We start from the raw sequence: 10,072 nt of genomic DNA, 5'->3' as shown, positions 1-10,072 counted from the left end.
GAATGGACCTCTCCTGCCATTCGCCTGCCTTTAACCTGTTTTCTCTCCCTAAGCTTTCCTCTGAAATTGTCCCTTCACAAGGATCTCTGTCCCCTAGAGATGCATTGTAATTCCGGGAGATCTCCAGCCACCTCCTGGAGATTGTCAACCTTAGAAACCACCAGTTTGGCAGCTGCAAAGAAACAGCCCGGACGGGTCCTTTGGGGAGGCCATCTCTTTTGGGGAAAATTTGGGAGGGGGGGGTGCAAGAATCCCCTCCCAGCAGAACCCCCCCCCCCCTGTTTATTGGCTGGGCCTGAAGACACCGTTTTTAATGGTCTTTCTTGCATTTCCATCCCCGGGACTCCGCAGCCCCCCAATGGATTTGCAACTCACCACCAGGTCCTCTCTAGGAATACCTTCTCTTTTTCTTCCCCCCCCCTCCCCGCCTTGGGCAGAGGGGGCAGGAAGATGCCTCTCTAGCAATCCTGGAGTCTTTTGTTTTAACTCTTAGCCGGGGCGCTGTCTTTGCAGCAGGCGGAGGTGCTGAGCATGGATTTTTTCCTTATGCTACCCCGGAGATCGGGTTGCCACCGCCAGGCGGGAGAACTGGTCTCCGTAGTCTGGAGAAGAGCTGTGATTCCCGGGGATCCCCATGGCACACCTGGAGGCTGGCATCCCTGGAGGCGTTGTTCTGTGGTCCCCCTGCAAAGGGTTGAAGTGTGAGGGGCATCTTCCCTCTCTCCAGCCATTCATAATCTGGGGAGCCCCCTGCGTACTGGGGGTGTGTGTGTGTCTTCCAGCACCACCATCCGGGTAGGGGGTTTGCTTGCCCCATCTGTCTCCACCCATGCAGTGAGCAAGGGGTAGTCAAACTGCGGCCCTCCAGATGTCCATGGACTACAATTCCCAGAAGCCCCTGCCAGCAAATGCTGGCAGGGGCTTCTGGGAATTGTAGTCCATGGACATCTGGAGGGCCGCAGTTTGACTACCCTTGAACTAGTCTCTTTTAATTATTTCTTCCCACCACTGGGCAAGTGTCTGCCATTAATTACTAACCTTGACCTTTTTATTGCCCCAATGTTTTTGTGAACTACAGTTGAACCAAAGGCCTGATTAGCGTTTCTAGCAAAGAATATACATAAATAAATAGCCACCACTGCTTCCTGCCATCCCACACATTGAGGTGACTCACAATGTAAGATGACCTCATGCTAAAGAAAACACCCACTTTTCTCTTTTTACTTCACGTAACATTAACTCACGTGTGAATGTAAGGCTACTGCCTCCTTTTTATGGCCAAGTTGAGAATACCTCAGCATTGCACTGAAGTAAATGCTCCATTTCTCTACTGATGTCTTCTCCTGTCCTAGCCTGTCATGCCCTGCTATTGATTTAATTTGCAACCCCTCCAAGACGGAGGTCCTGTGGCTGGACAGGAAGGCGGCAGATCAGGGAGCACGCCTACCCACCTTGGCTGGGGTGCAGCTTAACAGTCTCGATCTCACCTAGGAATTTGGGAGTGGCCCTGTCCGTGGAGGCCCAGGTCATGGGAGAAGTCCTCAGCGACTCCAGGAGCCCATTCCACCAAGCTGGGGCCAGGCCTGAAAAGGCCCAGGCCCTGGATGAGGCCAGCTGTACCTCCCCGGGGAGTGGGAAGACCCAACAGGTTCAGACCCGCAGAGTGGAGAGCTCTGCAGGCAGCCTAAGGAGACAAGGGGGCCCCTCAGACAAGCACAGGCAGCTTCAAGAGGGCATAGGGTCAGGGAGGAATCTTTGGCATTTTTGTTTCTTTTAAAATCTCCAAGGTATAGTAATCTTTATATTTTATGCGATATATAATCCTTTTCTGTGTGTTTTGTTTTAAATTATTTAAAAAACCTATTTAAATAAAAGGAATTTGCATGGGGGGGATTAAAAGGACATCTGGCTGCCTGGAGCTTCTCCAAGCAAACTGGGAGAGAAGACAGTCTCCTGGGAGGGGCTTCCTTTGGCTTTCCCTGCCCGGCGTCCCCTGAAGAGTTAAAGGGGCGCGTCTGCAGCCCCGGAGGCGCCTGGGAGGAGGGGGGCGGGAGTTGTGGGGCAGCCATAGCTGGCCTTCCCCACCCGGGAGCATCTTCCAGTTGCTGCTTTGGCCCGAGCCGGTGAGTAGGGAGGGGAGGCCCTGCAATGCAATGCAGAAAATGCAATAATGCAAGGCAATAATGCAATGCAATGCAGAAAATGCAATAATGCAAGGCAATAATGCAATGCAATGCAGAAAATGCAATGCAATAATGCAATGCAATGCAAGCAAGCAAGGGGGCTTGTGGCTCTGCTGGCCAGGCATGCACGCCAAGCCCCCCCCCCCGGGTCCCATCCCCAGCATCTCCCGCGAGAAGGAGCCGGCCACGAAGTGGTGGGGAAAGAGCTGGGCCCAGACCCTGGCGAGCCGCTGCCCTCCGGAGTCAGCAATACTGGCCGTGCGGGCTGCGGAGTCGGTTTCGTGCGCCATAGGGATGCCAGCCTCCAGGGGGGACCTGGGGACCCCCCAAATTCTAGCTTCTCTCCAGGCGGCTGAGCTCAATTCCCCCGGAGAGAAGGGCTGTTTGGGAGGGGGGACTGCATGGCATGACATTCCACCGAGGTCCTTCCCCCCCCCCTCCAGATCCTGCCCACTCCCGGCTCCACCTCCGAAATCTCCAGGTATTTCCCAACCCAGAGCTGGCAACCCTAGTAGTAAGGCAACTTCACGCCATAATTCACAAGAGAAGCCGTTTTGCAGCATCAAAAGGGTTCCCCGCTCCGCCTCCGCCTGCAGCCGGGTGGGTGACTTTGGACCAGTTAGAGCTGTTCTCAAAAGAGCAGTTCTGCCAGAGCTCTCTCAGCCCCACCTGCCTTGCAGTAATGCAAGGTACCTCAAGTAATGGTGTTGGGGAATTTGGGAAGGCATTTTTTAGGGGGAGGGGTTTCCAGCTACACTGAGCTGAACCCCCCACCCCTCGTCATTAACATGTTTAAATCACTGCTGCAGGAAGCGATGGTGGCTTAAGTCAGCTGGCAGGGGCTCATGGGAATTGTAGTCCATGGACATCTGGAGGACCCCAGGTTGACTACCCCTGGCTTAAGTCATAGACACCCTCTGGCGGGGATTGGACAAGCATTTAGAGCAAAGGTTGGTCAGTAGCTCTGAGCCAAAAGGTATAGATGGAAGACTCTTGTCTTCTTGGGGTCTGGGGGGGGGAGCCTGGGGGGTGGACTTCTGAAGTTCTGGGTCCACGGGTGGACCTCCTGAGGGCACCTGCTTTCGGCCACCATCTGACACAGTGTCTTTTCACTGGATGGGCCATTGGCCTGATCCAACAGGGCCTCCCTTGTGTTCTTACGTCTGGGGCACAGATGCTCTGCTTTCTTGGGGCTTGGGGGGGGGGCAACAGTGGGAGGGCTCCTGGGTTTCGGCCACTGTGTGACACAGCGTGTTGGACCGGATTCGGGCCACTGGCCGGATCCAGCACGGCTGCTTTTATGTTCTCGTCATTGCAAATGGTGAAGGGAGACTAAAAGATATAAACAAACGAAATCTGGAAAGAGAGGGATGCTGAAGAGGCTGTCAAAGAAAACGGGGCTTCCGGCCCTCCTTCGTTCTCACCCTCCAGGCCACCGTGGGAAGACCCCTCCGACGCCTCCTGGGCCACCTCCTCTGGGTGGTGAAGGGACAGGAGCCGCCATGCAGCCCACTCAGGTAAGGGGGTGTCGTGGGAAAGAGAGGCAGCGGAAGGAAGGAAGGAAGGAAGGAAGGAAAGGTCCTTTCTCTGTCGCAAGGCTCTGGGGATCGGGCCCCTTCCTCTGGGTTCTGGTCCTGCCCAAGGTCAACCCCCCTCCCCCACCAGTGGAGAGGCAGGGCAGGAGTCCCCCCCCCCACCCCCCCGTCTGGAACTGGGGCTGGGGGTGGTGCAGCTTTGTAGCAATCCTGGACCACGGATTTCCCCACAGAAAATGATGGGTCCCTTTTCATGTGAACCTCTCTGGCTTTTGAGGGCCAGCCTGGTGTGGTGGTGGAAGGGCGGCAGGCTAATCTGGGTCACCGGGTGTGATTCCCCACTCCTCCACAAGCAGCCAGCCGGGTAACCTTGGGCTAGTTGCAGTTCTACCAAAGATGCTCCTTTAGTTCTCTGGGGCCCACCCACCCCACAGGGTGTGGAAGGTAATGGTGTTTGTAAGCTGCTTTAATGAAAAGCAGGGTATTAAAAAAACCCCGCTCTCTTCCTCCTCCTCCTCCTCCTCCTCCTTTCCCTTCTCCTCCTAATGTTGCTCCTCCTTTAAAACATGACCCCCCCTCTTTCTCTGGCAGGGCAGGGCACAGAGGGGACAGGTGCTGTGGCTGCAGAGGTGTGTTTGCATCACCCGAATCCATTCCATGGAGGCACCTGGTGAATCACCCGAGGGAGGTTGTTCCAAAGTCTGGGGACCACCCCAGAAAAGGCCCTGCCACATTTAGCTGCTCCCAGCGCCTCCGAGAGGTGCCAGTTCCCAAGACTTTCTCCTTGAGGTCCCAGTGCTCAGCCAGCTCCGTGTTCATTGGCTCCCTTCATTTTGCCTCCTCCCCCCCCCCACGTGGATCAGCTTCCCAGTCCTGTAAAGAAATGCTCCCTTCTCCTTCTTTCCAGGGCTGGGTGTCCTTTGAGGAGGTAGCCGTGTATTTCACCCCGGAGGAGTGGGCCCTGCTGCTGCCAGCCCAGAGAGAGCTCTACAAGGAAGTCATGCGGGAGAATTATGACACGGTGGCCTTTCTGGGTGAGGATTCCCTTCCCCTGGACTTTTTACTTTGTGCTTTGTGGAGAGAGTGTAAGGAAGTCCCTCATTCAGAAGGAAAGGGTCAGGCTGTCCGGCCTGGGCCCCATAGCTGGCCTCTGTCCCCCTCTGCAGTCCTTCCTGTGAGGCAGGAGGCCTTCTGCTCGCAGAGAGAGAAAGAGAGCAAGAGCGAGAGAGAGACCTAACTGTCTAACTGTAATAACAGGAAGTTCCTAATCTGAACATGCTCCTCCTTTGATGCCCCCTGTAGGATTTTTGTCATATCCATCTGAATGAGGCACATTCCAGGGGGTTTCTGGAAAGAAGGCCAGAGAGAGAAACTTGAGACTATCTTACATCCCCCATACTGGCCAGCTGGGTGGCCTTGGGCTCGACACAGCAGTGAAAAAGCTGTTCCCTCAGAGCTCTCTCAGCCTCACCCACCTCACAGGGTGCCTGTTGAAGGGGAGAGGAAAGGGAAGGCACTTGTAATCCACTTTGAGACTCCTTCGGGTAGAGAAAGTGGCATATAAGAACCAACTCTTCTTCTTATAGATTTTTTTCCAAAATTTACATATACACTTTGTCAGTTTCCCATTCAGTTTTTACTGATCAGTATAATCTAAAACTGGGCTCCATTTTCTCCTAAAGTTTTGATCTATTGGTTGTCTGTCGCATATTCAGTCATCGTCTGGCAGCCAATCCCTTTCTGTGTAAAGTAGTGTTTCCTGTTCTCTGCCCCGACCCTACTGCCCATCCCCTTCATCGGATGTCCTCGAGGTCTAGTATTTTGGCCGTAGGACTAGAACTCGAGACGCATTAATAGTAGCATAGTATGAACTGGGGGGGGGAGGAATTAATAGATCCCCAGAATGTATTTAATAGTTATGGTGGCAAATCTTTGTTAATATTATGAATGATGGGGAGTTAATAGTTCTGCTATCTATCAAGTACTCTCCCAACGGGGACTCAAAGAAACTTACATTGTTCCCCTCCCAAAAACCCTGTGAGGTAGGTTAGGCAGAATGTGTGTAATGGGCCCAAGTCCATGGCAGAGGGATCTGAACCTGCACTTCTGACGTCCTAGTTAGGGACGCTAGACTCCGGGTGAGTCCTGGAGACCCCACCGGAATTACAGCTCATCTCTAGGCAACAGAAATTCATGCCCTGCCCTGGAGGGGGGACTCTGTGGCATTAGGCCCCATTGAAGTCCCTCCCTTCCCCAAGGCCACCCTGACTTCCCTTCCACCTTGACTGACAGCGTCTCTCACCAGCCTCATGAGACCCAAACTGTGGGTTACAGACATGAAGACAAAGACAGTCTGTAATTGGTCAAAGCTGGCTAAACAATAGAATGGGCCCTATAGTTCTACTGCAGAAAGCCCCATGGCACTGTCTTCTGGCGTGGAATACCTTTAAAGTAAGACAAATTAGAATTGTGCTAAGTAGCCAAGCAGCATCTCTGCCTGACTGCAAACTTACCGGGGGGGGGGGGGCTATTTTGGGGCAGCTCTTCTGACTTGCGGTTTGAGTCAAGGAAGGGCGGGTGCATACATAAGTGCTCCCACGAAATGCTGACCCCCCCTTTTCTCACCACAGGTGGCCTGTCCGTCAATACAGGCTCGGATTTGACAGGGCCGGTCTCCCAAGCAAGAGTTTTCAAAGCATTTCCAGACAGCAAACCTTTCCCATCTTGTATTTTCTGCCCCAGTTTAATGGAGTCCGTTTCATGGAAGATTTCTCTCTTTCAGCGCGGTGCGTGTGGGAGCCAGGAGATGAAACAGCAGAGCAGCCAGAAGTGAAGGAGAACCCAGCATGTTCTAATGTACTGAAGAAAGATGAGGGAGAAGAACAAGTCGGGAATAATTCCTGTTTCCTACAAGGTCCTGTCTCACAAGAAGCTGCACAACTCCAGGACATCTACAGAGGGTGTGACACGAATGAGGCCACCACTAGCGCAGAACAAGCTCATGAGAAATCAGGCAATCGTATTGATTGCAAGGCCAACAACAGAAAAAATGCATATGAATATTTGGAGCATGAAAAAGCTTCTGGGCAGAAGGATTACATTACTACTGATCAAGGAACCCACATAGGAAAGAAACCATATGAATGCCTGGAGTGTGGAAAATGCTTCAGCGGGAGAGGACAACTTAAAGTCCATCAAAGAGTTCACACGGGAGAAAAACCATATAAATGCCTGGAGTGTGGGAAAAGTTTCATTCGAAGGAAATATCTTACTCCCCATCGAAGAATTCACACAGGAGAAAGACCATATAAATGCCTGGAGTGTGGGAAAAGTTTCATTCGGAGGGGAAATCTTACTTCCCATCAGAGAATTCACACAGGGGAGAAACCATATAAATGCCCGGAGTGTGGAAAATGCTTCAGCGGGAGAGGAACTCTTACTGTCCATCAAAGAATTCACACAGGAGAAAGACCATATAAATGCCTGGAGTGTGGGAAAAGTTTCATTGGAAGGAAATATCTTACTGCCCATCGAAGAATTCACACAGGAGAAAAACTATATAAATGCCTGGAATGTGGGAAAAGTTTCATTCAGAGGGGAATTCTTACTTCCCATCAGAGAATTCACACAGGAGAAAGACCATATAAATGCCTGGAGTGTGGGAAAAGTTTCATTGGAAGGAAATATCTTACTGCCCATCGAAGAATTCACACAGGAGAAAAACTATATAAATGCCTGGAGTGTGGGAAAAGTTTCATTCAGAGGGGAATTCTTACTTCCCATCAGAGAATTCACACAGGGGAGAAACCATATAAATGCCCGGAGTGTGGAAAATGCTTCAGTTGGAGAGGACAACTTAAAGTCCATCAAAAAATTCACACAGGAGAAAGACCATATGAATGCCCGGAGTGTGGAAAATGCTTCAGTGGGAGAGGACAACTTAAAGTCCATCAAAAAATTCACACAGGAGAAAGACCATATGAATGCCTGGAGTGTGGAAAATGCTTCAGTGGGAGAGGACAACTTAAAGTCCATCAAAAAATTCACACAGGAGAAAGACCATATGAATGCCTGGAGTGTGGAAAATGCTTCAGTTGGAGACGACAACTTAAAGTCCATCAAAAAATTCACACAGGAGAAAGACCATATGAATGCCCGGAGTGTGGAAAATGCTTCAGTGGGAGAGGACAACTTAAAGTCCATCAAAAAATTCACACAGGAGAAAGACCATATGAATGCCCGGAGTGTGGAAAATGCTTCTGTGGGAGAGGACAACTTAAAGTCCATCAAAAAATTCACACAGGAGAAAGACCATATGAATGCCTGGAGTGTGGGAAAAGTTTCATTCAGAAGGGAGTTCTCACTGCCCATCAAAGAATTCACACAGGAGAAAGACCATATGAATGCCCAGAGTGTGGAAAATGCTTCAGTGGGAGAGGACAACTTAAAGTCCATCAAAGAATTCACACAGGAGAAAGACCATATAAATGCCTTGAGTGTGGGAAAAGTTTCATTCAGAAGGGAGTTCTCACTGCCCATCAAAGAATTCACACAGGAGAAAGACCATATAAATGCCTTGAGTGTGGGAAAAGTTTCATTCAGAGGGGAGCTCTCACTGCCCATCAAAGAATTCACACAGGGGAGATGCCATATGAATGCCCGGAGTGTGGAAAATGCTTCAGCGGGAGAGGAACTCTTACTGTCCATCAAAGAATTCACACAGGAGAAAGACCATATGAATGCCTGGAGTGTAGAAAATGCTTCAGTGGGAGAGGACAACTTAAAGTCCATCAAAGAATTCACACAGGAGAAAGACCATATGAATGCCCGGAGTGTAGAAAATGCTTCAGTCGGGGAGGACAACTTAAAGTCCATCAAAGAATTCACACAGGGGAGAAGCCATATAAATGTTTGGCTTGTGGGAAAAGCTTCACTCAGAGTGGAAGCCTTGCTTCTCATCAAAGGATTCACAAGGAAGAAACCATATAGATGCTTGGAGTGTGGGGAAAGTTCCATTCAGCAGAGAAATCTTTCTTCCCCTAAAATATTTCTCACAGAAAAACAAACATGTAAATTCTTGGTATATGGGGAAAGCTTCATCCAGAGGGGGATTCCTACTTCCCGTCTAAAATGGGCATAGGTCAGAAACTGTATCAATGCCTGGAGTATTGGGGTGGAAAGCGTTTCTCCTAGTGGAAAGCTTGCATCCCATTAAAGAATTCCCACTGGAAACCATGTGAGGAGAAAGCCAAGAGAGCTTGTAGGACGAATGTTTCATTGGGAGATGGAAGAACATTTAAAAGAGCACAGGGTGAAAGAGCAAGAGAATCCGGAGTTCCCCAGGTAAGCGCAGGACAGTGAAAAAGTGGTCTTCTTTGCCTCATTGGAACACACGGGGCAGGACCGCTATTGCAGGAAGCCTGTAAGATTACAGGGGGGTTGGAGGGAGCCTTCGGAGGGGGGCATGCCAGAGTCCGAATATTGCAATTTCGACCTTTCTAGAAGGAAGCACAAGGAGAAACCTCTGGGCTTTAGAATACTGCCACACAGAGACATTTTCCCAGACAGAAGGGTCACCTATATGTGACTTGAATCATAGATATTTATGTTCACAGAATCACAGAATCCTAGAGTTGGAAGGGGCCACACAGGCCATCTAGTCCAACCCTCCTGCTCAACGCAGGATCAGCCCAGAGCATCCTAAAGCATCCAAGAAAAGTGTGCATCCAACCTTTGCTTGACGACTGCCATGCTGATTCAGGGTATTCTTATATTGTTTTGTAACTTTTGTATCGTTCAGAAAAAGTGCAGGACAGTTTTTGAGCTCCTGACTCCTCATCTTTGTAGCAGGAGAAAGTGCAGTTTTGACGCTCCTTTCATCTTAAAGGGTCAAGTTTAGTTTTTCCCCTTTGCTTTGAGGAATCAGTGTGTGCTCTCAAGATGTATATTTGGGGTACACCGGTTTGCTTTTCTTGCCCACCGCTTTGGTGACCAATTGTTTGATCTTGACGACAATCTTGGGTTAAAGACAGAAATATTTCTCTCTCTCCCTGCTGCGTTCTCTTCAAAAGGCGTCACGCAGAGCACCAAGTGAGGCTCCTGCTGTCAGCTTCCGTTAGGGAACCTTTTGGGCGAGATCTCTCCGTGCTCTTGTGGGGCTTACAATTTTTCCATTCGGCCAATGAACACCTGACCAGCTTTCAACTTCCATGTTTGTTAGCTAAGCTTGTGAAAGGTTCAGATCTGCCTTTATTGCTTACCCTCCCCCCTCCAAAAAATATTCCAATATCAGTTGGCATCTGTGTATCCCTGTCAAATTCTTGCCTAATAAAGAATTAAGTCTTTGAACGCCTA

The 10,072-nt window shown here is 50.3% G+C and overlaps 1 protein-coding gene across 1 annotated transcript in view; it reads left to right on the top strand.

Annotated features, from left to right (window-relative positions):
* Positions 1-10,072, top strand: part of LOC143834149 (uncharacterized) — a 39,931-nt gene extending 29,859 nt beyond the window's left edge. The window contains 2 exon segments of the mRNA XM_077330754.1: positions 6,763-8,691; positions 8,693-10,072. Of these exon segments, the coding sequence (XP_077186869.1) occupies positions 6,763-8,691; positions 8,693-8,858 (2,095 nt within the window). The 3' untranslated portion in view covers positions 8,859-10,072.

The sequence above is a fragment of the Paroedura picta genome, chromosome 3 (assembly GCF_049243985.1).
Source record: "Paroedura picta isolate Pp20150507F chromosome 3, Ppicta_v3.0, whole genome shotgun sequence".
NCBI classification, from domain to species: Eukaryota; Metazoa; Chordata; class Lepidosauria; order Squamata; family Gekkonidae; genus Paroedura; species Paroedura picta.
The sequence above is the reverse complement of the archived record's forward strand: the minus strand, read 5'-3'. Positions and strand labels throughout refer to the sequence as shown.